A 27,383-nucleotide genomic window follows, 5' to 3' on the forward strand; every position below is an offset into this window, starting at 1 on the left:
CGCAGTTGGGAAGGGATCGATGGCGGTGGACATGAAGAGTCGCATGACGCTGGCCGGGGGCTGGCTCAAAAAATGATATGGCTGATCGGCAGGGGGCTGGGAGCGTGCCCCCCCCCCCCCCCCCCCCCCCCAAACCAATCTGGTCATGTGGAATGTGAGGAGGTTGAATGGGCCAGTTAAACGGTCGATGTGTTCATGTATCTGAGGAATTTGAAGGTGGACATGGCATTTTTGCAGGTGATGCACCTGATGTTGGGGAACCAGACGAGACTGAGAAAGGGATGGGTGGGGCAGGTGTTTCATTCGGGCTGGATATGAAGACGAGGGGGGGTGACAGTTTTGATGAATAAGTGGGTTGCGTTCGAGGTAGGGAGCATTGTGACTGATCGGCAGCGGGGGGCGGGGGGGGGGGGGGGGGGGGTGGGCGGTGGCGAGAGAGGTATGTGATGGTTAGTGAGAAGTTGGAGGGGACAGACTCTCTGGTAAGCGTTTATGCCCCGAATTGAGATGATGTGGTTTCTTTGAGGCGGGTGATTAGAAGGATCCCGGACTTGGACTCGCACTGGTTGATTATGGGGGGTGATTTTAAGAGGGCAGTAGATCTGAACTTACACCGGTCGAGTCCTAAATCATTGATGGTGTCGGCAGTGGCGAGGGAGTTGAAGGGGTTTGTGGAGTGCATTGGGGGGGGGTGCGAGGGACGGGGGGTGGAGTGGTGCAGTTGGGAAGGGATCGATGGTGGTGGACAGCTGGAGGCTGGCAGATGAGGTGTGTGAGCGGGTGCGGGTTGTCATTTGGGCCAATATAAAGCTGAACGACACGGGGAGCTCACAACCGCCACGGCATAAAGCTCACTCAAGGCTGTCGTCAGGGGCACTATTAATTCGGGCACATAGGGAGAAGGCAGAGTGGGGGAGAAGGCAAGGCTGGAGGATGAGATTTTGAGGGTGGACAGAGATACTCTGAAGCGCCAGATGCTCCTGTTGAACGAGAGGCAAAGGCTCCAGATGGAGTTTGGGCTAGTCGGTGGGGCAGTTGAGGAGGGCCAGAGGGGCTATGTATGAGTACGGTGAAAATGTGAGCAGGAAGCGGCGAGGGAGATCTGGATGATAAGGGCAAGGGGATGATGGTCCCTGAGGGAGTGAATGGGGTGTTCGAGGTCTTTTACAGGAGGCTCTACCGAGTGGGAGCCCCTGACCGGGAAGGAGGGGATGCAGTGGTTCCTGGATGGGTTGGAGTTCCCCCATAGTGGAGAGGAGCTGTTGCAGGGCCTGGGGACCCCGATTGGGCTGAGGGAGGTGTTATATGGTATGGGGGCGATGCAAGCAGAGAAGGCCTGCTGGTAGAGTTCTATGAAAAGTTTGGGTAGGACCTAAAGCTGGTGAAGGTGTAAAATGAGGCGAGGGAGAGGGGGGAAACTTCCCTCTACGTTGTCGCAGGCTTCCATCTCGCTGATTTTGGAGAGGGACAAGGAAGCAGTGCGGGTCGTACCGCCTGATATCATTATTGAATGTGGACGCCAAGGTGTTGGCATAGCGAATTGAGGACTGTGTGCCGGGGGTGATCAGCGAGGACCAGACTGAATTTGTGAAGGGGGGTAGTTGCCGACGAATGTGAGGAGGCTATTCAATGTAATCATGATGCCGTCGGAGGGCAGGAGGTGAAGGTAGTGGTGCCGTTGGATGTGGAGAAGGCTTTTGATCGGGTGGAGTGGGTGTATTTTGTTGGACGTGTTGGGGCAGTTCGGGCAGGGGCTTGTGGATTGGGTCCGGCTGTTGTATAGGGCGCCAGTTGCAAATGTGCATCATTGAGATCTTGGGGGACTTTGGCCAATTTTCAGGATACAAATTGAATATGGGAAATGCAAGGTGTTCCCGATTGAAGCAAGAGGGCAGGAAAGGAGACTAGGGGAGTTGCCATTTTGGGTGGTGGGGACAAATTTCGGGTATTTGGGTATCCAGGTGGCGCGGAATTGGGAGCAGTTACATAAACTGAACCTGGCTCAGCTGGTGGAGCAGATGAAGGCGGAAAAGAGGCGGGTGCAGATGGTGAAAATGACGGTGCTGCCGAGGTTTCTGTTTGTATTTCAGAACCTCCCAATCTTTATCCCCAAGTCGTTTTTAAGGAAGGTCAATGGGCTGATCTCCAGGTTTGTGTGGGCGGGGAAGACCCTGCAGGTGTGCCAGGCTTTCTTGAAGCGAGGGGAGGGGCGATTGGCACAGCCGAACGTGATGAACTATTATTGGGCGCCGAATATTGCTATGGTAAAGAAATGGGCCGTGGTGGAGGGGTCGGTGTGGGGAACGATGGAGGTGGCATTGTGCCAGAGAATATGCTTGAGGGCTCTGTTGTTGGCACCTCTGCCGTTTCTCGCTGGACAGGTATTCCATGAGCCCAGTGGTGGTGTAGCCCCTGAGGATATGGGGCAGTGGAGGCAGTATTTGGGGTCGGAGGGTGCTTCTGTGTGGGCACTGATTTGTAATAACCATAGGTTTGTGCCGGCGGAGCTGATGCGAGGTTTAAGGGGTGGCGGCATGCAGGGATTGAGTGTTTAGGTGATTTGTTCATAGGGGACAAATTTGTGGGGCTGGAGGAAGTGAATGAGCTGTCCAGGGGGAGTGGCTTTAGGTACCTGCTGGTTCGGCCTTCGAAAGGAGAGAGGTGCCATCTTTTCCTGCTGCCTCCGGGGTTGCAGGACAAGGAGCTGGGAGGGGAAGGTGAGTGACATTAAGCACAAATGGGAGGGGAGATGGGGGAGCCGAGATGTGGGCAGAGGCCCTGCGGAGGGTAAACGCATCCTTGTCGTGTGCGAGGTTAAGATTGATCCAGTTTAAAGTGGTGCATAGGGCCCACATGACGGTGGCGAAGGTGAGCAGGTTCTTTGCAAGGGTAGAGGATAGGTGTGGCCGGTGCACCGTGGGGTGGGGGGGGGCGTGTCCAGGAATCACTTCCATGTGTTCTGGGCATGTCCAAGACTGAGGGGGTTCTGGCAGGGTTTCTTGGACGTGATGTCTGAGGCATTGGGTGTGGAGGTGGTTCCGAGTCCAGAGATGGCTATATTTGGGGTGTTGGGAAAGCCAGGAGTCCAGGGTGGTAAGAGCGGCCAATGTCTTGGCCTTTGACTCCCTGAAAACTGGAGACTGATTTTACTAGGTTGGTGAGACTGAGCTGTCAAAAGCGGGAGTGTGGGTGAGTGACCTGGCAGAATTCCTGCGGCTGGAGATGGTGAAGTTCGCTTTGAGGGGGTCGGCAGGGGGCTTCACCTGGAGGTGGAAGCCGTTTATTGATTTCTTTAGGGAGGATTGAGGGGTCAGCAAGGCAGGTGGGGTGGGTTGTCTTGAGTTATTCTGGTGTTCTTCTGATTTTTGGATGTATATGTGAAAATGCCTTGAATACAATATTTTCTTTAAAAAATATATCTGTTTTCCAGGGAGCCATCTAATATAAAAATCATGTCCCATTAGCTCTTTATCTGTTAGCAACTTAACTGTTGGAATGAATGATCTCCTCACCGTTTGCTGCTCTTTAATTAGGGCTTTAGCAAACATACTGCCTATATGTATTTTAAACCAGGCTTTTTAATAACATTACTGCCACAAATATAAATATATAATGATTCCTACATTCGTCACACAAAGAAGAGTAACTGACTGCCATGCACCATTTATTCTGTGGGGAAACTGCGTTCTTTGACAGTGTTAGGTGCCCTTTCTAGGTTTGTGCATAAAGAACAACCCTTCCATTTGGGCGTTGGGGCATTCTGTGGAAGCTTTATCTTGGAGGGAGGAAAGGTTGGCAGATCGAATCAGGCCAGGACCTACTCAGTTAATGGTATGGCGTTGGGGAGAGTTATAGAACAAAGAGATCTAGGAGTACAGGTTCATAGCTCCTTGAAGGTGGAGTCGCAGGTGGACAGGGTGGTGAAGGCGGCATTTGGCATGCTTGGTTTCATTGGTCAGAACATTGAATACAGGAGTTGGGACGTCTTGTTGAAGTTGTACAAGACATTGGTACGGCCACACTTGGAATACTGTGTGCAGTTCTGGTCACCCTATTATAGGAAGGATATTATTAAACTGGAAAGAGTGCAGAAAAGATTTACTAGGATGTTGCCGGGACTTGATGGTTTGAGTTATAAGGAGAGGCTGGATAGACTGGGACTTTTTTCCTTGGAGCGTAGGAGGCTTAGGGGTGATCTTATAGAGGTCTATAAAATAATGAGGGGCATAGATAAGGTAGATAGTCAACATCTTTTCCCAAAGGTAGGGGAGTCTAAAACTAGAGGGCATAGGTTTAAGGTGAGAGGGGAGAGATTCAGAAGGGCCCAGAGGGGCAATTTCTTCACTCAGAGGGTAGTGAGTGTCTGGAATGTGCTGCCAGAGGTAGTAGTAGAGGCGGGTACAATTGTGTCTTTTAAAAAGCATTTAGATAGTTACATGGGTAAGATGGGAATAGAGGGTTATGGGCCAAGTGCGGGCAACTGGGACTAGCTTAATGGTAAAAACTGGGCGGCATGGACTGGTTGGGCCGAAGGGCCTGTTTCCATGCTGTAAACTTCTATGATCCTAAAACCAGAATGAGGGAAATGAAATGAATAGCAACATTTTAAGAAGTGCTCATGTGGAACACAAATACATAAAAAATGTTGAAACCCTGAAATAACTTGCAAAACAAGTGTGGGGGTACTTGAAAATGCAGCAAGAAAAACAATGTTCCTCGAATAAGGACAATATGGCGCCAACACAATCCCAAGCCAGACTCTTCAGGATCACTGGGCCTTGAGGTGTGATGACATCACACCGGGTGCATGATGACATCACACTGCCCACCGCCTTTAAAGCTGGGAACACTGCACTTTGGAGCCCAGATGTAAATAATTAAGTCCTTTAAAGCAAAGCCACATTAAAAGGGGACACTGAAAATGGAGACTCCCTGTAAATCAACAATGTAGAGTACACAAAAGGAATGGTCACTTAACAGTTAATTCGCACATTGCAGCTCAGTAATTGTGTGCAAATGAATCTAAGCGAATGATTACTAAGAATTTTACTCTGTACAAATAACCCACTGGTACCTAACTAGTGTTGATTGTTGTAAACCCCTCCTTTCCCACCCTACTGCCATGCACTGAACAATTTCTCTTCTGTTAAAATCATGAATAGCTTCTGTTTATAAATTTTGCTTATTGGTTGAGTGGAATGTGTTTGAATTTTTTGACTTTATGCAATGGAAGCCTTGTGCTTTTCCTCAGTAAAGTAAGTAATTTATGGAGAGGTGGTTTGACCAGTTACTTCTGTGTCATCAGCAAATACATCCTCCTTTTGGAGGACAGAGCTATTTGTTGACGTGAGGATATGTAGATGAGAATGTTGGTTTGAGGATGAATAAATCTGAATGACAACCATGGACTGTACACTGCACGACAGGTGGCCTAGATTCCATTGTCCTGTTAATTCCCATTCCTTATTACATACTCCATGTGCTACTTGGCAAAACCTAAATATTCAAAAAATTGTTGACATCTTGTACCTTTTTATTGTTCTAGAATTCTACTGGATGTTTATAATGGAACATTGCAGAGGCTGCTTCCAACACAGCACCATTTTAGAGACTTCATCGCAGTGTATGTGTGTGTCCCCATTAGTCACTTCCCAGACTGCTTTTTTAAAAAATTTATAGAGTACCCAACTTTTTTCCAATTAGGGGCCAATTTAGCATGGCCAACATTTTTGGGTTGTGGGGGTGAGACCCATGCAGACACAGGGAGAATGTGCAAGCTCCACACAGACAGTGACCCGGGCCGGGATCGAACCCAGGTCCTCGGCGGCGTGAGTCAGCAGTGATAACCACTGCACCACCGTGCTGCCCGACTCCGACTGCTTTTAAACTGTCGCAAATACTTAAATTCTTGAAGCTTGCACCTTTGACATTGGAGTTTCAAATGACGTGGCACTGTACACTGCAAATAGCTTCACCTTGCTACTCATTTCATTTAATTTATGCTCTGATGTAGTAAACGGCAGTGAGGATGGGGGAACTGCAACATTGTCTGCCTATGCTTTGTAAATGAGACACCATGGCCGGGATTCTCCGAAATCCCGGCCAAGTGTTGACGGCGGCGTAGGTACCGGAGTGGTGCACTCCAGCGTCAACGGGCCTCCTGGCCCAGCGATTCAGCGGCCCTCGGGGCCAGCACGGCGCCGGAGTGCTGCTCCGGTGCCAATATGCGGCCCTGCACTGCCGGCATGTGTCCGTGCATGTGCACGACGGCTGTCTCCACGCCGGCGCCGTGCAACATGGCGAAGCCCTACAGCGGGCCCGCGCGGAAGGAGGTAGGCCCCTCCAGATCGCAGGCGCCCGCTGATCCCTGGCCTGGACGCCGTGGAGGTGCCCCGCCCCCAGAATTTGATCCCCCACCGACTCCTCACCAGGGCGGCCGCGGGCCCGAGCTCCTGTCGGGTGTTGAGTAGGGCATTAATCCTGAGGGTGGAGGGGTAGAATACTCGGCCATTGCGGTCTCGGATCATGCCCCGCACTGGGTGGACCTGCGACTCTGGGTGGAACGGGGTCAGCGCCCTCTCTGGCGACTGGATGTGGGGCTGCTGGCAGACAGAGGTGTGCGGGCGGATAAGGAGGAGTATTGAGAATTATGTGGGAGCGAATGACACGAGAGGTGACGGTGGCAGTGGTTTGGGAAGCTCTGAATGAGGTCATTTGGGGAGAGTTAATCTCCATTAGGTCCCATAGAGAGAAGAAGGAGAGGGCGGAGAGGGAGAGACTGGTGGGAGAGATACTCAGGGTAGATAGGAGGTACGCGGAGGCCCCAGAGGGGGGGGCTGTTGAGCGAGCGCCGGAAATTACAGGCAGAGTTTGACTTGCTGTCCACGGGGAAGGCGGAGGCGCAGCTGAGGAAAGCGAAGGGGGCAGTTTATGAGTATGGGGAGAAGGCGAGTAGGATGCTGGCGCACCAGCTGTGCAGGAGGGAGGCGGCCAGAGAGATTGGAGGAGTGCGGGATAGGGAAGGCAACATGGTGCTGAGCCCAGAGAGGGTCAATTAAGTCTTCATGGAGTTCTACGGAAGGTTATACGAGTCGGAACCCCCTGGGGAGGGGGAAGGGAAGAGGCGGTTCTTGGACCGGTTGAGGTTCCCAAGGGTGGAAGCATAGTGGGTGGAGGGACTGGGGGCCCCGATTGGGTTGGAGGAGGTAGTCAGGGGCTGGCAGGCATGCAGACGGGCAAGGTCCCGGGCCCGGACGGCTTCCCCGTAGAATTTTATGAGAAGTTCTCGGAGCTGCTGAGCCCGCTCGTGATGAGAACCTTCAATGAGGCAAAGGAGAAAAGGATCCTCCCTCCGACAATGTCGCAGGCATTGATCTCGCTTATCCTGAAGAAGGAGAAGGATACGCTTCAGTGTGGACCCTACAGGCCGATATCGCTCCTGAACGTGAAAACCAAGCTGTTGGCAAAAACTCTGGCCACCAGAATAGAGGACTGTGTCCCGGGAGTGATTGGGGAGGACCAGACGGGTTTTGTTAAGGGCAGGCAGTTGAACGTGAGGAGGCTCCTGAATATTATCATGATGCCCTCGGGGGTGGGGGGCGGTGGGGGTGTGGCTGCGATGGACGCGGAGAAGGCCTTTGACTAGGTGGAGTGGGAGTATCTGTGGGAGGCGCTAGGCATGTTTGGATTTGGGGAGGGATTTATAGGGTGGGTCAAGCTGCTGTATCAGGCCTCTGTAGCGAGTGTGTCCACAAACCGGCTAATGTCAGAATATTTCAGGCTGCACTGGGGGACGAGACGGGTGTCCCCTGTCCCCGTTGCTGTTTGCCCTGGCAATTGAGCCATTGGTCATTGCGCTCAGGACTTCGGGGGATTGGAGGGGGCTGGTGCGCGGAGGGGAGGAGCACCGGGTCTCCCTCTACGCGGATGACCTGCTGTTGTATATTTCGGACCTGTTAGAGGGGATGGGGGAGGTCATGCGGATCCTGGGGGACTTCAGGAGGTTCTCGGGGTATAAGTTGAACGTGGGGAAGATTGAGCTGTTCATGGTCCATGGTATGGGCCAGGAGGAGAGACTGAGGGAGCTCCCGCTCAGGATAGTGGAGAGGAGCTTTCGGTACTTGGGGATACAAGTGGCGAGGAACTGGGATGCCCTGCACAGGCTCAACTTAACCCGGCTAGTGGAGCAGATGGAGGGAGAGTTTAAAAGGTGGGATATGCTCCCGCTTTCCTTGGGGGGACGGGTGCAGGCTGTGAAGATGACGGTTCTCCCCAGGTTCCTCTTCGTATTTCAGTGCCTCCCCATTTTCATCCCCAAGTCCTTCTTTAAGCGGGTGAATAGGATTGTTTCGGGATTTGTGTGGGCGAATAAAACCCCGCGAGTCAAAAGGGTATTCTTGGAGCGTAGCCGGGGGTGGGAGGACTGGCTCTGTCGAACGTCTGCAGTTATTACTGGGCGGCCAATGTGGCCATGATCAGGAAATGGATGATGGAGGAGGGGGCGGCGTGTAGAGGCACCAGTCTGGGGGCACTTGTTACGGCTCCGCTGCCATTCTCGCGGGCGCGATACACCACTGGTCCGGTGGTGACGGCGGCACTGAGGATCTGGGGGCAGTGGAGGAGACGCAAGGGAGAGGAGGGGGCCTCGGTATTGACCCCGAAACGGAATAACCACAGATCTGCTCCAGGTAGGTTGGATGGGGGATACCAAGGCTGGTATAGGGCAGGTATTAGGAGGATGGGGGACCTGTTTATAGACTGGGTATTCCCCAGCATGCAGGCACTGGAGGAGAGGTTCGGCCTGCCCCCGGGGAATGCGTTCATGTACCTTCAGGTTCGGGACTTCTTTAGAAAACAGGTGGGGACATTCCCGTGGCTGCTCCCACGTAGGATCCAGGATAGGGTGGTGTCTGGCGTCTGGGTAGGGGAGGGGAAGGTGTCGGACATATATCAGGAGCTGCAGGAGGTAGAGGAAGCCTCAGTGGGGGAGTTGAAGGATAAGTGGGAGGAGGAGCTGGGCGATGAGCTGGATGAGGGCCTGTGGGCCGATGCCCTGAGCAGGGTGAACACCTCATCATCATGTGCCAGGCTCGGATTAATCCAGTTTAAGGTGGTGCATCGGGCGCATATAACGGCCCCAAGAATGAGTAGGTTTTTTGGGGTGGAGGACAGGTGCCCGAGGTGTGCGGGTAGTCCGGCAAATCATGCCCATATGTTTTGGGCATGCCCGGCGCTTAAAGGATTCTGGCAGGGGTTTGCAAGGGTGATGTCTAGGGTTTTGGACGCTCGGGTGAAGGCGAGCCCAGCGGTAGCGATATTTGGGGTGGCGGAGAATCCGGGAGTGCAGGGAGCGAAAGAGGCCGAGGTACTGACCTTTGCCTCACTGGTAGCCTGGAGACGGATTCTGTTAATGTGGAGGGACTCGCAACCCCCGAGCGTGGAGACCTGGGTTGGCGACATGGCGGGGTTCCTCAGCCTGGAGCGAATAAAGTTCGCCTTGAGAGGGTCCTTGATGAGGTTCTCCCGGAGGTGGCAACCTTTCCTTGACTGTCTAGGGGAGCAGTAAGTGTCAGCAGCAGCAGCATCCTGGTGGGGGGGTGGGGTACTGTTGATATAATGTGAGTTGGGCACAGAGACAAAACCCACCTTGTTCTGATTTTAAAATTTAAAAAAAAAAAAAAAAAAAATTCTGTTGTGTAAGTAGTTTCATTGTAAGCTTTGGACTATGTTTATTGTTATTTTTTATTACTATCTATTTCTGTTTTTGTTATGTAAAAACGCTCATTGGAAAAACTTTAATAAAACATTTATTTTTTAAAAAAAAGAAAGACTTGACAGAAGGGGGTAACTTGGTTGGTGTCATTGGTAGAGCTATCAATATTAATTCTGGTCCCCTGCTCTTCCCGATTATCTAAGTTATTTTCCACATTTACAGTCTTTCAGTCTTTCCAGTGAATGTGGGTAACATGTCATTGTTATCTAGTTTGATACCAAAATAAGTTTTCTAATATTTCGTCCTCTTTGCCTTTCCAATATCACGAAGTCATTTACCAGCAGGATTCGCTGGATAGTAATTGGAAGTGAGACTTTTTTAAACTCGTTTGGTGTGTGTGTTGTAGTATGGGATACTGGTGCCCCTCATTTCGGGCAGCTAGTGTCAACATCTGACAATCCCAGGTCAGCTAGATACAATTAGTTGTAAACTACTGTGTTCCAGCAATATCCCTCAATGTCCAAAGAGCACCCCCTGCTACAACGGTGTATATATTTTTTCCATTTTCTGAATTGGTGCCAAATTAACAACTGTTTTGTGTTGTCTCCCCAAAGACAAAACAGAACAATATGGGACTGCCCACATTTAATTGTGTGCAATCCTTGCAGCCAGCAGATGAGAAACTTTCATTCCACCTCTCTGGCTGAGTGGAAGTTGTGGAAAAGCCTGACTTGGTGTCCTTGCTGAAACAGGATGTTAGGACGAATCTTGTTTTTTTTTGGGGTGGGTGGAGGGAGAGAGATAACTAATTGGAAGGGCTTTCCTGTACACAAAGGCTGAGACGATCTATAGATTAAAGATCAAGGGTCACTCATTCTCTTGTTTGTATGATTCAAAGGTATATTTTCTAAAATAAGAAAGCATTCACAAATTGACATTTTCTGTGCAGCAGTGCTTCTGATTAAAACATAGCACCATTTTCCATTTTGTAGCACTAAAAAAAAAATGCTTGGATCACCAGTTGTCAAGGTAGGCTGACTGAAATCGACATGGATTAAAACATCATATTGTAACATTACCCTGTGAAGTTTAATATCTCTGTGTTAACTGTACATTGGGCTCATTGTTCCTTCCTTTCTGTACAGAATTCGTCCACAACTGGCTAAAGAGAAGATTGAGGGATGTCATATTTGCACCTCTGTTATACCTGGAGAGCCCCAGGTTGTCCTTGGAAAGGATAAAGCATTTACCTTTGACTTTGTTTATGACATGGACACTCAGCAGGAGGAGATTTATATGAATTGTGTTGAAAAGCTTATTGATGGGTGCTTAGAGGGTTACAATGCCACCGTATTGGCTTATGGTCAGGTGAGTATCATTGCGTAAAGTTTGTTTTAAGAACATTGTATTCTATAGAGCTTAAAGGAAAACATAAACCTATAATTTTAATACAGATAACTAGTAGCTTGGCAAAACAATAAACTACCGAGCAATGATCTTAATAATGAAAGGATGGTTGTCAGGTCAGAAGATTGGACAGAATATAACGAGCAGCAAAGAAAGACTAGAAGTAGGAGAAAATTAGAGTATGAAAAAAGCGAGCCATAAATATAGACATAGTAAGAGTTTCTATAGATATTTAAATTAGAAAAGAGTTAACAAAGAGAATGTTAGTCCTGTAGAAAGTGAGTCTGGGATTTAAAAATGTAAAATAAGGAGATGGCAGATGAATTGAACCGGTATTTTGATTCAGTCTTCACCATAGAGGATACAAGAAAAATCCCAGAAATAACTTTAAATCAGGATTTGGAACGAAAGGAGAAACTCAAGAAAATTAGAGTCACCAGGGAAGTAAGTGGTACTTTTCAAATTATTGAAGCTGCGGGCTGACAAATCATCTGATGGATTTCATCCTAGGATTTTAAAAGAAGTGGCTAATGCGATAATTGATGCGATGGTTTTAATTTTCCAAAATTTCCTAGATTCTGAAGATGTTCCATTAGATTGAAAATTACCAAATGTAATTCCTTTATTCAAAAAGTGAGGGAGACTGAAAGCAGGAAACAACATGGCCGAGTAGCTTAATATCTGTCATAGGGAAAATAGTTGAAGCTATTATTAACAATGTTATAGCAGGGCACTTGGAAAAATTCAAGGCAAACAGGCTGAGTCAACATGGCTTTGTGAAAAGGAAATCATGTTTAACCAATTTATTGGATTTCTTTGAGTGGGTCACATGTGCTGAGGATAAAGTGGAACCAGCGGATGTGTTGAGATTTCCAGGAGGCATTTGATAAGGTGTCATATCAAATGTTACTGCAGAAAATAAAAGCCCGTGTAGGGAGTAGCATATTGACATGGATAGAAGATTGGCTAGCGAAAAGGAAACCAAGGGTAGGCATAGAATAGATGGGCCTTCTGATTGGCAAAATGTAATGAGTGGTGTGTACAGGGATCTGTGCTGGGGCCTCAACGGTTTACAATTTATGTAAATGACTTGGATGAAAGGGTCAAAGGTATCGTTGCTAAATTTGCTGATGACGTAAAGATAGGTAGGAAAGTAAATTGTGAAGAGGACATGAGGCTACAAAGGGGCATAGGTTGTGAGTGGGCAAATATCTGACAAATCGAGTATAATGTGGGAAATTGTGAAACTCTCTTTTAGCAGGTAGAATTTAATAAAAGCATATTATCTAAATGGCAAGAGATTGCAATGCTCTGAAATTCAGAGGGATATGGGTGTCCTTGTGCATGAATCACAAAAGACTAGTATGCAGGTACAGCAAGTAATTAGGAAAGCTAATAAAATGTTTTGTTTATTGTGCTAGGAATTGAATATAAAAGGGCGGTTGTGCTTCAGTTGTAGAGGGCAATGGTGAGACCACACCTGGAGTACTGTGTACAGTATTGGTCTCCATATTTCCGGAAGAATGTAAATTCATTTAAGGCAGACCAGAGAAGATTACTGGACTAATATCAGGAATGGGCGGGTTGTCTTATGGGAAAAACAGCGAGGCTTGTATCCGCTGGAGTTTAGAAGAGTAAGAAGCAACTTGATTGGAACATGCAAGATCCTGAGGGGCCTCAACAGGATGGATGTGGAGAGGATGTTCCCTCTTGTGGGGGAATCTAGAACAAGGGATCACCCATTTAAGACAGATGAGGAGAATATTTTTGAGGGTCATAAGTCTTTGGAACTCCCTTCTTCAAAAGACGGTGGAAGCAGAGTGTTTGAATATTTTTAAGACAAAGGTAGACAGATTCTTGATGAACACGGTGAAAAGTTATCGGGTAGGCGGAAGGTTACAATCATCAGCGATGATATTGAATGGCGGAGCATGCTCAAGGGACTCCTAGTTCAAATATATGTTTGTATGTGCTGGCATGACCATGTATGCAACGCCACATTGACAGTCTCCTCTTCCTCCAACATTAAGTTTAACTCTGCAATGAGGGACCATGAAGATTTGTCTCAGCCTCCGTCCTTCAAATATCACGGGCAAAAATGCTGCCCAGAGTTCTGATGCTTCACAGGAAGAGATACGCAATTGGAGGAATCCCAAGCCCGTTCTTGAGCACCTCTTCCTGACTTGTTAGAGAACCTGAATTTTGCAATTGGATTTATTTCATGGGGCTAGGAATCATGGTTTTGTATGGGGTGATGAAAGGAGGAAGTAAAAATTCAGTTTTTGCTTTTGAAAATTGTTATACAAGAACATAAGAACTAGGAGCAGGAGTAGGCCATCTGGCCCCTCGAGCCTGCTCCGCCATTCAATGAGATCATAGCTGATCTGTTTTGGACTCCGCTCCACTTTCCGGCCCGAACACCATAACCCTTAATCCCTTTATTCTTACAAAAACTATCTATCTTTATCTTAAAAACATTTAATGAAGGAGTCTCAACTGCTTCACTGGGCAAGGAATTCCATAGGTGCACAACCCTTTGAGGGAAGAAGTTCCTCCTAAGCTCAGTCCTAAATCTGCTTCCCCTTATTTTGAGGCTATGGCCCCTAGTTCTGCTTTCATCCGCCAGTGGAAACAACCTGCCTGCATCTATCCTATCTATTCCCTTCATAATTTTATACGTTTCTATAAGATCCCCCCGCATCCTTCAAAATTCCAACGAGTACAGTCCCAGTCTACTTAACCTCTCCTCATAATCCAACTCCTTCAGCTCTGTGATGAACCTAGTGAATCTCCTCTGCACACCCTCCAGCGCCAGTACGTCCTTTCTCAGGTAAACGTATATTTATATAAATGAAAATAGCTTCAGAAGCACAGAAGCAAAGTCTTCCATTTTGGTATAATCTGTATTAAGCATGGTGGTCCAGTGGTTAGCACTGCTGCCTCACGGCACCCAGGACCGGGTTCGATCCGGGCCCTGGGTCACTGTCCGTGTGGAGTTTGCACATTCTCCCAGTGTTTATGTGAGTCTCGCCTCCGCATCCCAAAGATGTGCAGGGTAGGTGGATTGGCCATGTTAAATTGCCCCTTAATTGGAAAAAAAGAATCGGGTACTCTAAATTAAAAAAAAAAAAAGAAACAAAATCTGTATTAAACACAAGTCTTTGGAGAAGTAAAAGGCACATTTTGTCTCCTCACAGACTGGCTCTGGCAAGACATACACCATGGGGACTGGATTCGATGTCAACATCACTGAAATTGAACATGGTATAATTCCGCGTGCTGTCAAACACCTTTACTACGGTATTGAAGAGCGAAAGCGCACTGCTGTTGAACGTGGATTGCCACCACCAGAGTTTAAAGTTAATGCCCAGTTTCTTGAGGTGCGTAGTTAAAGTCATTATTCATAAGGGTCAAAATTGCTGTACTCCATTTCAACTATTTTTAGCAAGGTTTCAACATGCACCGTTGATAGATTTGTCATAAAGATGGTGCACTGTTTCACTAATTTTTTTCTTTCCCGTTCGCAGCTGTTAGTTTAATTAGCTAGGCAAAGCTGGGAAGTGTTCTGTATCATACAGAATTACATCTAGCTATAGTTAACATGATGACTAGGTCTGCATTGCTAAGCATTATTGGATACCAGTTTACATTAATGGTAAATGTTGCCCTAAAAGCAGTAATGAAGTTTCTAAATTAAAATATTCTGTAAAGGCTTGTCATCTTGTATGCTTTTGAAATGTGAAGAAATCAAGGGACTGCAAATTTACATGGTCTTAAAAGAAATTTAATGAGCATCTAGACCGGTGTTTTTTGAACTTTTTTCCCCCCTGGGATTTTTAGGGTTTTAAATATTAATTTGCCAATACTTCCCTGCATATAACACACATGGGCTTTGCGTCCTGATTTGAATTGTCACAAATAATAAAGCCATACCTCAAGAAATGATCTTTATATTGGTTTGTTCCCAATTTCAGTTTCTTTGTAATAGGATGTTCCAGAGGCCCTGGAGCTCTGTATTCAGATCACACAAGCACTACTTTGTCCTGCCATGAACTCTCCTGTGCAACTGACACTGGCACTGCTTTGTCCGGCCGTGGACTCTCCTGTTCAGATCTCTCCAGCAGATTCAGTTGTGAAATCCTGGCCTGTTTGTGTCTCTGGCCTTCTCTTCCTTATTACAAAACTATCCACCTTCAGTTCTTTACAGTCCTGTTGCCTTGCGTGCTGGCAGCTATAAATGGAGGAATATCTCCTCTGTGATTTTGCGGCATGAGCATAGACGTCTGCACATGTGACCTGCTCTCTGTCGCCACTTCTGACTGGAAGATGACATCATCCGCATTTCAAGCCGGTCACAACCAGCATTCTTCACTTTTCAGCCGGTCGGTCGCAGCCAGCATTGTTAAAAGCCGGCTGCGGTTGTTGGGCATTTCTCCCGCGATCGGGAATGTTGCAACCGATCGCTCTGCGACCCTCCCGCAACCTGCATGTCGCAACCCACAGTTTGAAAAAACCTGATCGAGACCAAACAAATAGTTGACATTTTTATTTGAAATTTGAAAACCTAGGTGAAGGTAGAGAGTGCAGGATTATCACCAAGGTTGTGAAAATCAGGTAAACTGAGGGAGAAGAGAAAATAGAGGAGATTTAAGAGTTGCAATGTTGTGATGAATCTTTATCTCCAGGCAAGAGGGCAAAAGGAGAAGAATATATTTAAGCAGCTTGGAGAAACGCTAGTTAAGTTCAAAGCGCAGGTGCCAAAATAGTATCAACAAAATAAAGACACTGTTGCAACTGGTTGGATACTAAAGCTGAAAGTCTGTTAATGTGTGACAAGCGTTATATTTTGAATTCTTTGTTTCCCTCAGTTTTATGTTTGTCTTGAGAGTTGTGAATTCTTTAAACAAAAAAGCAAAACTGATCTTTATTACAGCTGACTTAGCTCTTCTTTCATATGTTTAACAACTTTGAGCTTTTAATTTTCTTAATGTACCCTCCACACCTCATTTTGTAATAAATATGACGTTTCCAATATAAGCATTATTTGGTAAAAGCTTTCTATTATGAAATGAGCAGATTTTGAAGATGCACATTGCTTTATTTTCCTGATATTTCTTTTAAGCTTTATAATGAAGAAATTCTCGACCTCTTTGATTCAATCCGTGACCTTGAGGCAAGACACAAAAAGTCAAACATTAAGATCCACGAAGATGCAAATGGAGGAATTTACACTGTCGGAGTAAGAACACGAACCATTAGCTCAGAAGCGGAGGTAAGATTGGGAGTTAAAACCAAGAAGGTGATTAAGAAGTAGCAAATGCTTGCTGGGAAGGTGATTTTGAGTGGAAAATATGTACTCTTTTTGGGCCATGTAATGTGCAACAAAAAATGCAAAATCGTTATAATACCTGAAATATTTCCATTGCCTATATTCGGTTGCTAAATCAACTAGTTATAGGTGAGCAACTAACAGAATATTATCTGAAAACATGGCATGAGGGAGCATTTAATTTTAATATGCATTGCTGGTGCCCTCTGCAATCCTAAATAATCCAATGCTTTTCATCCATTGCCCTTTTTTCTCCAGTGTTTTCAGTGATTGGAAAATATTCCAGTCCTCCATCGTTTAAAATGGATTCACTCAGTGACACAGCCTATAAAAGTAACAACCAAATTGTACATGTTTTAACTGTTAAAGAATTTAACACTAATGACAGACTTTTTTACGACCTTGTCCAAGAGGATCGTTATGCATTTGCCCTGCATTCTGCATCTGACAAAAATGCTTTAAAGTCATAGATTTACTGGATTCTGTACTGCTTTTTGAAGTGCTACTTGTATCACATTCTTAAAATAACTCCGGTTTAATTGACCTTAAAATCTGCTACAAAATATTTCTCACACTCCACGGTGGAGGTCACTGGGAAACAATGGAGAACAGAAATCCTGACTTTGCTTTCAGTCCAGAAACAGTGATGCCAATTGTAGTGTTGAAAATTGCAAACTCAGCAGAGACAATGAGTTGAACTTGGCCTTTCCAGGCCTGCATGACTCAATACCTTCTCACATGGTATATTTACTCAATTGTTGAAAATTGGCAAAAATAAGTTAATTGAACAAGAAGTATTCATCCTACCCAGGACAACTTTGCCATTAGTTGAGCACATTGGAGCCATAGATGTAGAATGATCAGGCACTTCACAAAATTTGACAAGCTTTATACAGTGTAGTTTAAGAGAAATAAACTTATTTAAGACTAAACATTTTTGAGAACAAAAGAAATGCTGGAAAAACCCAGCAGGTCAGACAGCATCTGTGGAGAGAAAAAATTAACGTTCCAGGTTGTGATGACCTTTCATCAAAGATTTGTGATGCTCACTACTAACAAGGCTGAGGGAAAAGCATTCTGTCTTTGCTGAAGATTTGTCCCTGCATTTCTGAAAGCTTTGCTCACTCACTTGTTTTTAATACAATGTTTTTAGGACACCCCATGTCTTTTATATTATACACGGTCTTTAGCTGCATACCTGATCAAAATGAAAGAAGCCGTACCAATTTTGGGTTGTTCAGTAATGCACACATTTTGGAGAAGAAATCCTAAACTTGAGTAGGCTTTTTGTAACTTTTTTGTTTTTGGGGGGAAAACAGTCATTTGTAGAAGATTTCCTAATGGTTCTTCTCAACAAAATTAAGAACATTTAAGAAAATGGTTAAGAAATTGCATTTAAATCATTCTTGGGCAGCACATTTACACAGTGGTTAGAACTGTTGCATCACAGCACCAGGGACTTGGGTTCGATTTCCAGCTTGGGTCACTGTCTGTGAAGTCTGCACGTTCTCCCCATGTCTGCGTGAGTTTCCTCCGGGCATTCTGGTTTCCTCCCGCAAGTCCAGAAAGACATGCTTGTGAGGTGAATTGGACATTCTGAATTCTCACTCGGTGTACCCGAACAGGTGCCAGTATGTGGTGACTAGGAGATTTTCATAGTAACTTCATTGCAGTGTTAATGTAAGCCTACTTGTGACACTAATAAAGATTATTATTATTATATAGCGAGTGCATTTCTTCATATTTTAAACATAATTGTTCTATCATGTTTGCCAAAAGCAGACCAATGTTCAACGGTAGTTTTCAGAGCAAGATTGGTGAAACACAATTGTTATGGGTTCTCATTTTAGTTTACTTGGGTTCACGGTGATGAGAATCGAGGTTCACTTTATGCTAACAACTGAAGATGAACAGAATGATTGTTGAAAGGAGCATTTTCTGTGAATGTGATTTGAAAATATTGAGTTCTCATAGTTTGAGTTTAACAACAATTTATACTTAAGTAGAACCTTTGACACATCCCAAAGGGAGTCCAATTTATGCAGTAAAATACAATTTGAAGTAATCACACAACGGTTTTTAGCCCGACACCTGAGGCAAAATTACACCAAAACAAAGGAAACATCAAGAGATAAAAGGCAAGAATTCTCAGCTGAGAATTGAGCTGAGTGTTGTGCAAATTCAGCTCCAAATTAGCAGCTACGGTCCCAACCAGGGTGCAAAGTCTTGGATTTTAGATGAAGAAAGTTCTGGGTGAGATTTTTAGAGCTCTATAATGATTTGTCTATTATGACCCTGGTGATATTTTGAACTCCTATCGACAAATTCAGCACTCGAACAGACCCAAAGGTCAACTGAAAACTAGAATTAGTGCAATTTGACACATTCGCATGCAGTAATTTAGAAAGGATACCATGCATGAAGCTGTATGGTTTTAATATTTAATATTGTCAGAAAAATAATTTTATAAGGAGGATGTTGTACCTGTAAAACCTCATACTTTCGACCAGTTCACTTACTCTCAGGTTTTACTTGGGTGTCTTTATTAACAAGGACAACAAACCACAAACACAAGTTCAAATTCAACAATATTTATTTAACACAATTAACCCATAAATTGCCCACAAAATATATTGGAGGTACCCAAGATCTGTGTATACTACCTGCAAAGATGGCTTGGTAGGGCTATGGATTTGAGCACAAGAGCTCCTCTGGTCTATCTTCACAAAGGTAGTTCTCGCTGGCAGTCTCTTCCTTCCTTCCTCCCTCCCTCCCTTCCTTCTTTGGCCTGGCCTGGTCTTCTCATCTCTGGTCAAGGTCACGCCGAGTCTTCACTGCCGAGGGGTCCGGAGTATCCCCCTCTGGCTTCATGCCCTTTCCCCACTTCCTGTGGTCTTTTGCCAAAGGGGTATCGAAAAGGGCTTTTAGTGTCCAATGGTCCGATGGATTCCCCATTGACAGGTCACTTAGGCCTGCCCCAGGTGTGCACCCCCCGTGGTCGTGTTTTCATGTACACCTTGCCAAATAAGGTGACGACGGGAACTCGAGGTGCGCGAGGGTCTAGCCTGGCCTGGCCGGTGCATATCAATCGGATCGATTATCTTGTGATGGCCGATTGACAGGGCAGGCCCGAACATGTCTTGGCAGCCTGTCTGACCGCTAATGTATTCAAACTTGGCCTGTCCGAATTCCCACGAGGCTATGCTGGAGTGACTGGCTTATTTCAAAGTGCCAATTCTTTAATTTGAAAGTGGCCTGTTTCAATCGATCTAAATTCTAGGTCCCGGTAGGTCACCACAAGGATAAATGGCATATTCCTTTCTTAACCTCTCAGTTGGGGGACTTATTTAGTGTCTGCCAGGTTTGAGTACTTGCGCTATCCTTATTTCTTACACTATCCTTATTACTTATTTCCTACATCCAAACCAATGCCTCCAATTTATGACTGTTCATTTTTAAGTCAGTTATTTTTTCTGGAAGTCCATGTAAGAAGCATATAAGAGCTAGGAGCAGGAGTAGGCCATTTGGTCCCTCTGGCCTGCCCTGCCATTCGATAAGATCATGGCTGTTTCTTTTGTGGATTCAGCTCCACTTACCCACCGTAACCTTTTATTCCATTATTGTTCAAAAATCTATTTGCCTTAAAAACATTTAACGAGGTAGCCTCAACTGCTTCACTGGGCAGAGAATTCCACAGATTAACGACCCTTTGGGTGAAGAAGTCCCTCCTCAACTCTGTCCTAAATCTGCTCCCTCTTATTTTGAGGCTGTGCCCCCTAGTTCTATTTTCACCCGCCAGTGGAAAGAACCTCCCTGCTTCTATCCTGTCTATTCCCTTCATAATTTTATATGTTTCTATAAGATCCCCCCTCATTCTTCAAATTCCTCTCCCTCTTTCACCTAAGCCTTGGGAGGATCAAAGCCCCTACCACTTCACCCTGGACAATGTCTTGAGTTGAATCGGGAATTTATTCAACTCCTAGCGGATCGTCTGACTTCATCTCCTCTTCATTACAGGTTGTCTGTTTCCTCCTCCATAGCGTTGCTTGCAACCAACCATACCGCAGTTCCTTTTGCTGCCAGAGCTCTCAATAATGGCTTTGGCTTTGTGGTCAACAGTGAAGCAGTTGCACTCATTACTGATCACGAAGAAAGCTGGCCACAGAGCTCCAGCAATATCTGTGGTGCAGACTTCCTCTTTCCTAATGGCAGTTTAAATCTGGATCAAGTCGAGAGATTTGCAGGCATCCAGCAGCACCAATGTTATCAAACAGGGAAAGCAGCCAATCACTCTGCAGTATCATACAGAAGGCAAGAAGGAAGTTAAAAGTACTAAATTCTTTCATTTTTAATTTCAGTTTTCAGCCAGCAATATAAATCTGATTATGGATTAAGGTGGAAGTTAAAATATTATAAACAAACTTCCAATGCTATTTTAAAATTGAGATTTTTATCATATTGGTGAAGTTTCTGGACCTGTGAAGGTGTTTTGCAGTGATTATGAATTTAATATGGTGCTTTAAAAACCCTGTTGCACCTATTCACCAAAGTGAAAGTTTTTACGAGACTAACAATGGAGGTTTTTGTAAATTCATTACTGAGGGGTTGCATTCTAAGGGGACCTCAATATGCACATTCTGTAGGAATATTGAATTACTAACAGAAACTCCTTGGTTTCTGCATTATTCTACACGTAACCTGAAGCTGCTGACTCAGTGGAGCAATGATAGTGAATGGTAACTGTTTTGTTGTCATTACTATTGCAGAATCTGGGCCCTTGTCTTTATCATCCCCAGACTTGATTTCTCCAATGTAATGCAGACCATGAACTTTGGCTGACCCAAAACTCTGCTATGCTGCACGCATCCTACTGTACTCCCATCATTCAACCTCTCAATCCTTGTCCTTGCGTTTGCTTAAATTGTCTTTTCCTATCATGCTTCCCAAACCATCCTTCTCTCCCTTGCATGCATCCTGCCTCTCCTTAAATGTATCAATGATGTATCAAACAATCCATATTTTTAAATCCTTTTTACGGTATGTGGGCTTTGCTAGCTAGGCCAGCAGTTGATGCCCATCCACAACTACCCTTGAGAAGGTGGTGGTGCACTGCCTTCTTGGACCGCTGCCGTCCATGTGGTGTAGGTACACCCACTGCTATTCGGGAGGGAGTTCCAGGAATTTGGCCCAGGGCATGAAGGAACGGTGATATTTTTCCAAGTTAGGATGGGGAGTAACTTGGAGGGGAGCTTCCAAGTGGCGGCGTTTCCATGTATCTGCTGCCCTTGTCCTTTTAGATGGTAGTGGTCATGGGTTTGGAAGATGCTGCCTAAGGAATCTTGGGGAGTTCCTGCCGTGCATCTTGTAGATGCTACACACTGCTACTACTGTGTGTCGATTATGGAGGGAGTGAATGTTTGTGCAAGGGATGTCAATTAAGTGGGCTGCTATGGCTTGGATAGTGTTGAGCTTCTTCCAAGTGTTGTTGGAGCTGTACTCCTCCAAGCACGTGGGGAGAATTCCATCACACTCCTGACTTGTGTAGATGGTGGACAGGCTTTAGGGAGTCAGGAGGTGAGAAACGTACCACAGGATTCCTAGCCTCTGACCTGCTCTTCTAGCCACAGTATTTACATGTCTAGTCCAGTTCCGTTTCTGGTTAATGGTAAGCCCCAGGATGTTGATCGTGGGGGATTGAGTGATGATGATGCCATTGAATGTCATGGGGTGATGCTTTGATTCTCTCTCACGGGAGATGGTCATTGCCTGGCACTTGTGTGGCGTGAGTATCAAATTCTACAGTCCCGCCACTTGTGTAAAGAAATTCCTTAATTCTTTATTTGATTTCTTAGTGACTCTTTTAAGCATCCATGGTCCATATATGAAAACAATCTCTTCATGTCCACCCTTTGGCATGCCATCATTTTGTTTTAAAGATCTGCATCAGATAGTCTTCCAGAGGAAAGTGCTTCATTTTTCCTGATTATAGAATCCTTTCAATTCTGGTGACATTCTGCAATGCTTTTGTATCCTTTACTAGTATGGAATTAGAGTACATAGTTTGGCAGGTGTGGTCCATTGAAGATTTTATATAAACTTAAAGATACCTCTCTGCTTTTGTATTTTGTTTGCATTCTTTATTACTGTACCAACTTGCGTTGCTACCTTTTAATGATTTTGGTGTTTGTACTCCTGGATTGCTTTGTTCTTCTGCCCCATTTAGTGTCTTACTTTCATGAACCTTATTCCATCTCCCAGAATGAACAGTCTCTCACTTTCGCTATTTTCAATTTAATTTGCTATTTAGATTTTCTACCCTGGAAGCCTGCATATCAGCCTGCATTTTAGTGTAGTCTTTTGCATTATTAGTTATATCCCCAAATTGGCGTAATGTGGATTTTGACACCATCCCACCCAATTTGAGTCTCAACTATTTATCTACAGTAGACCGCAATGGACCTAGTGTACTTCCATGGCATCACTTCCCACTTCCCATTTGGAGAAACTGCCATTTAACTCCTCCCTTCTGTTTTCTGTTGGCTTTCTTGCAATCCAGTTTATTATTTACCGGCTTCTTCTGGATGTTTGTTAAGGGTCTTTATGATGCCTGCTGGGCAGATCTTCATCTTGTTTGAGCAGTGATGAATATCGATCTAGAACCAAGGTATTGCAAGACCCAAAAGTTTAAGAGGAAGAAGATCCCAAAAGTAGCTCAACCGAAGCAAATAAATCTAAACACAGGTCAGGACTTATCTGGAAAGTCTTCACACAGCCAGCTCGATTTCAGAACAGTGGGATCAAATAAAATCAGTGCCCAATCCATTGGGTTTAAGCATTATCATCAGGACTGGTTCAACGAAAATGCTGTAATAAATGACCACCTAGAACAAAAGCAAGCAGCCTTCACTGCTTGGCAGAACGTCCCGAGGTGACTAGTCAAGATGGCAGCTTTCCAGCAACTCGCGGCTGACACCCAAAAACAAATCTTGAAGATAATAGATATGTTTTGGGAATTGAAAGATCCAATAATATGCTGACCATCATGACATGCAAATCTTTTTTGAAGCCACCAGAGTCATTTATAGACCAGAGCCAAAAAGGACAAAATCTCCTTAAGGATGACAATGCCATCCAGCAACATGGAAAATAACATTTTGAACGATTCTCAATCGTGCATCCACAGTATTGGCTTAGATTCTCCAGGCTATTCCCCTGTACTCTGTGGTCAAATCCAGGAACCAACCACTGTCGATATGAGAGCTGTGACAAGCAATCCAGTAGATGGGAGGGGGGAAAAACAAAGCCTGCGATGGTATTCCAGCTAAGGTCTTCAAAGCTCACAGGAAGACTTCACGCACTCATCCTACAGATTTGTGGGGAAGAAGAACCCCAATCTCCCCACTCCTGGCTTCAGGAATGTAACAATATAGAATGTAGCCATCTTCAGGAAGTGAGATGAATCATGCTGTGGAAACTATCAAGATACTTCCCCCTTTTCCAGAGAAGGGAAAATCTTGGCATGCATTCTCCTGAATTGCATATTTACTGTGACTAAGGAAATCCTTCCAGAGAATCACTGACCTCGCCTTTGATGTCAGACAAGTACAAGAACAATGTTGAGAACATGCCACGGTCTCTTCATTGCCTTCATTCACATGACCAAAGCATTTGACGCCATAAATTGTGAGATTTTGCTCATGGTCCATGTGTCCTTATCAAAGACCATCTGAAAGATTTACGTGTACCATAATTCACCACATTGCCCTTGTCTACTATTAACTTGAATATGTCACACAGTGGTTAATTTGTCATTGATCAGAGATAATTCTAAGGTTTCAGGTTGCCTTGGTTACAATTGGTGTACAATACAAGAACTAACTTGTTCCTTTTTCCACTGGAGTGAAGTGTCCATAAATCTAACGTGCGTATATCAAAAAAAGTTGTGGCATGATCCCAATGTCATTAGCAACAAAATATATTAAACTTGTGTTTGATGCTTTGACTTGAAAGCATTGATTGAACTTTTTTGGATGCCCCTACTGTTCCACTGAGGCACCACAAGTCACAACAAAGGCTGAAACACAATTTTTTCCCTATGGGTGTGGCAGCTAACGGGCTGACTCTAATATGCATGATCGTTTCAATATTTATTCTGCATTGTATTGTGGATGTCTACCTCAGATCAATTAAGGTTTGATTTGAGATATGGTAACATGGAAGCTTGTTGAAATTGTAGCAAATTGGCTAATATTGAAAATGTTTACAAAAATTGTTTTAAATTAAACATTTTAAATGTAGTAAGTCAGTGAATAGATTGTTGGTGTGGTTTGAAGAGTTGGGCAAAAGTCTGCCATGGTGCAATATCATTGGTAAGCTCAATGAGGTGAATGATGAGCAGTCACTTTCTCCAAAAAGAAAGTACTGATGTGGTTTACTTCAGTAATGGTGCTGAACAGCTCCACTAATGATGTTATGCTTGTGGAAAAAGCAAAACTAAAACTATCTGTCCAACATCTTGGCTTTGCTAAAGATCACCTCGAAAATGACATGGCCTGGCTCCCAGTTTGAAATGCTGCATGGTATTGTGTTTTGGCTTACTCCAGAAAACAAAATCATACTGAGCTTCCTAGATTTACTATTCTGTTGTAAATTTCTTAAAGCTGGCAAGTTTGGTTTGCTTCACTGGCTTATTGCTATTTTTTTTAAAATCTGGCTTCAAAGGAAAGAAATACTTGGGTGTGGAAAGTCAACATACAGTACATTACATTTTTGACATGTGGCAGCATGAGCAATGTAGAAATAAAGCATCTTAACATGCAAAACAATTTGCAAACTATAATTTTCCAATAGTGTCAGCAGGTTTTGCAGCAGGAAATTTAAGTAAGGTTTTGTTCAGATCAAATAGGAAGATTACTTTCATACCGTCTCAGGCAGTGAACCACGCTCCAGCCCATTGATGAAGGCAAATTTCAAGCATGTCTACGGTGTGTTTTACTTAAACGCCAATTTGCATGCTCTCATAGAATCAAAAGAGTAGTGGGGAACATTAAACCCCAGGTAGATTACCCTCAATTCTTTGAATAGGGTGGACTTTCAGGAATTATCCTGCATGGAGCATGTCTTCCGATCTTGTGGATCAAGATGTAAATGTGAATGGCATATATGTACATTTTTCTGACTGTCTAAATTCATACTGAGTTTACAGCTGGAAAATGTTGATGTTACTATAAGAGTTGAAAGTGAAGAATAACAAACTGGCCAAAAATTCTGTTAAAACAGTGATGAAACGGAAATCATACGAGAGATTCTGCAAAGATGATATTTGCTGCTTTTTAGATTGGAACTTTACCTTATTCGCTTTCACCATACATGTTGCAAATGTTTTTGTTTATGTTACAGTGCAGTATGGGCTTTAGCTGATTAAAAACATGATGGAATATCATGCAATAATGTTTAAACCATAAATCTTCAGTATCTTATTTATGCCGTTAGTACATTGTTTAGTTAAATACTATACAGTAGTGCTGCATGTATAGTATTATTTAAACTGTCTTAATGAACCAGTTAATTGTTTTCAATGTACTGTTACAAAACAAAGCATAACCTCGTAGAGTTACTCTGTATGCTGATTAAACAAATGCAAAAAGGGAGAGTTCCTAACGGTCTCTGTTTTGAGTTCCCTATATATATTTCAAACTTCTCAGTTGAATGGAGAATCAATTAAAATTTTTGATACTTCAGGAAAACAACATATTGGTATCTGTTTCCTTGTCTTCAACTTCATTGCATCAGAACGAACGAGTTTCGCATATTTGTTCATGAAAACACAGAAGGACCCCACGCACCCTGGACATACTCTCTTCCACCTTCTTCGGTCATGCAAAAGATACCAAAGCTTGAGGCCACGTACCAACCGACTCGAGAACAGCTTCTTCCCTACTCCCATCAAACTTTTGAATGGACAGCCTCAAGGGGCTGGTCAGGGGGAGAGGGGGAGACAGAGTCTCGCTGTATGCAGATGACCTGCTTCTGTATGTATTGGACCCATTAGAGGGGATGGAAGAAATCATGAGGATTCTAGGGGAATTTGGCCGGTTTTCGGGGTATAAGCTAAATATGGGGAAAAGTGAGATGTTTGCGATCCAGGCGAGGGGACAGGAGAGGCGATTTGGGGGAGCTGCCGTTTAGATTAGTAGGGGGAAGCTTTAAGTACCTAGGCATTCAAGTGGCACGGGATTGGGACCAGCAGCATAAATTAAATCTGGCCCGGCTAGTAGACCAAATGAAGGACGATTTTCAGAGATGGGATGCGCTCCAGTTGTCATTAGCTGGGAGGGTGCAGACGGTGAAGATGACGGTCCTCCCGAGATTCCTGTTCATGTTTCAATGTCTCCCCATCTTTATTCCGTGGTCCTCTTTTTAAACGGGTCAAAAAAGTGATCTCTGGCTTTGTTTGAGCAGGCAAGACCCTGCGGGTAAGGAACGTAATGCTTGAGCAGAGTCGGGGAGAGGGTGGGCTGGCACTGCCAAATATTAGTAACTATTACTGGGCGGCGAATATAGCCATGATCAAGAAGTGGGTGGTGGGAGAGGGATTGGCATGGGAGCGTATGGAGGCAGCTTCATGCAAGGGCACCAGTTTGGGGGCATTGGTAACTGCGCCTCTGCCGTTCCCGCTGGCACAGTACTCCACCAGCCCCGTGGTGGCGGCGGCCCCGAGAGTCTGGGGGCAATGGAGGAGAATTGTGGGAGCAGGGGGAGCATCGGTCTGGTCTCCAATCTGTAATAATCACCAATTTGCCCCGGGAAGTATGGATGGGGGGTTCCGGATATGGCGGAGGGCAGGGATTGAGAGGATGGGGAGGGGAGTTTTCCGAGTATGAGGGCGCGGGAGGAGAAGTTTGGGTTGGCGAGGGGAAACAAATTCAGGTATCT

General features: G+C 45.0%; 1 protein-coding gene across 3 annotated transcripts in view; it reads left to right on the plus strand.

The window, feature by feature from the left end:
• Window positions 1-27,383, plus strand: part of kif21a (kinesin family member 21A) — a 189,137-nt gene that overhangs the window by 35,934 nt on the left and 125,820 nt on the right. For all 3 annotated transcript variants that reach the window (XM_072471655.1, XM_072471658.1, XM_072471656.1), the window contains exons 2-4: window positions 10,858-11,080; window positions 14,317-14,499; window positions 16,242-16,391. In XM_072471655.1, coding sequence (XP_072327756.1) covers window positions 10,858-11,080; window positions 14,317-14,499; window positions 16,242-16,391 — 556 coding nt within the window. The remainder of the gene's footprint in view (window positions 1-10,857; window positions 11,081-14,316; window positions 14,500-16,241; window positions 16,392-27,383) is intronic.

The sequence above is a fragment of the Scyliorhinus torazame genome, chromosome 13 (genome assembly GCF_047496885.1).
Source record: "Scyliorhinus torazame isolate Kashiwa2021f chromosome 13, sScyTor2.1, whole genome shotgun sequence".
Lineage (NCBI taxonomy): Eukaryota > Metazoa > Chordata > Chondrichthyes > Carcharhiniformes > Scyliorhinidae > Scyliorhinus > Scyliorhinus torazame.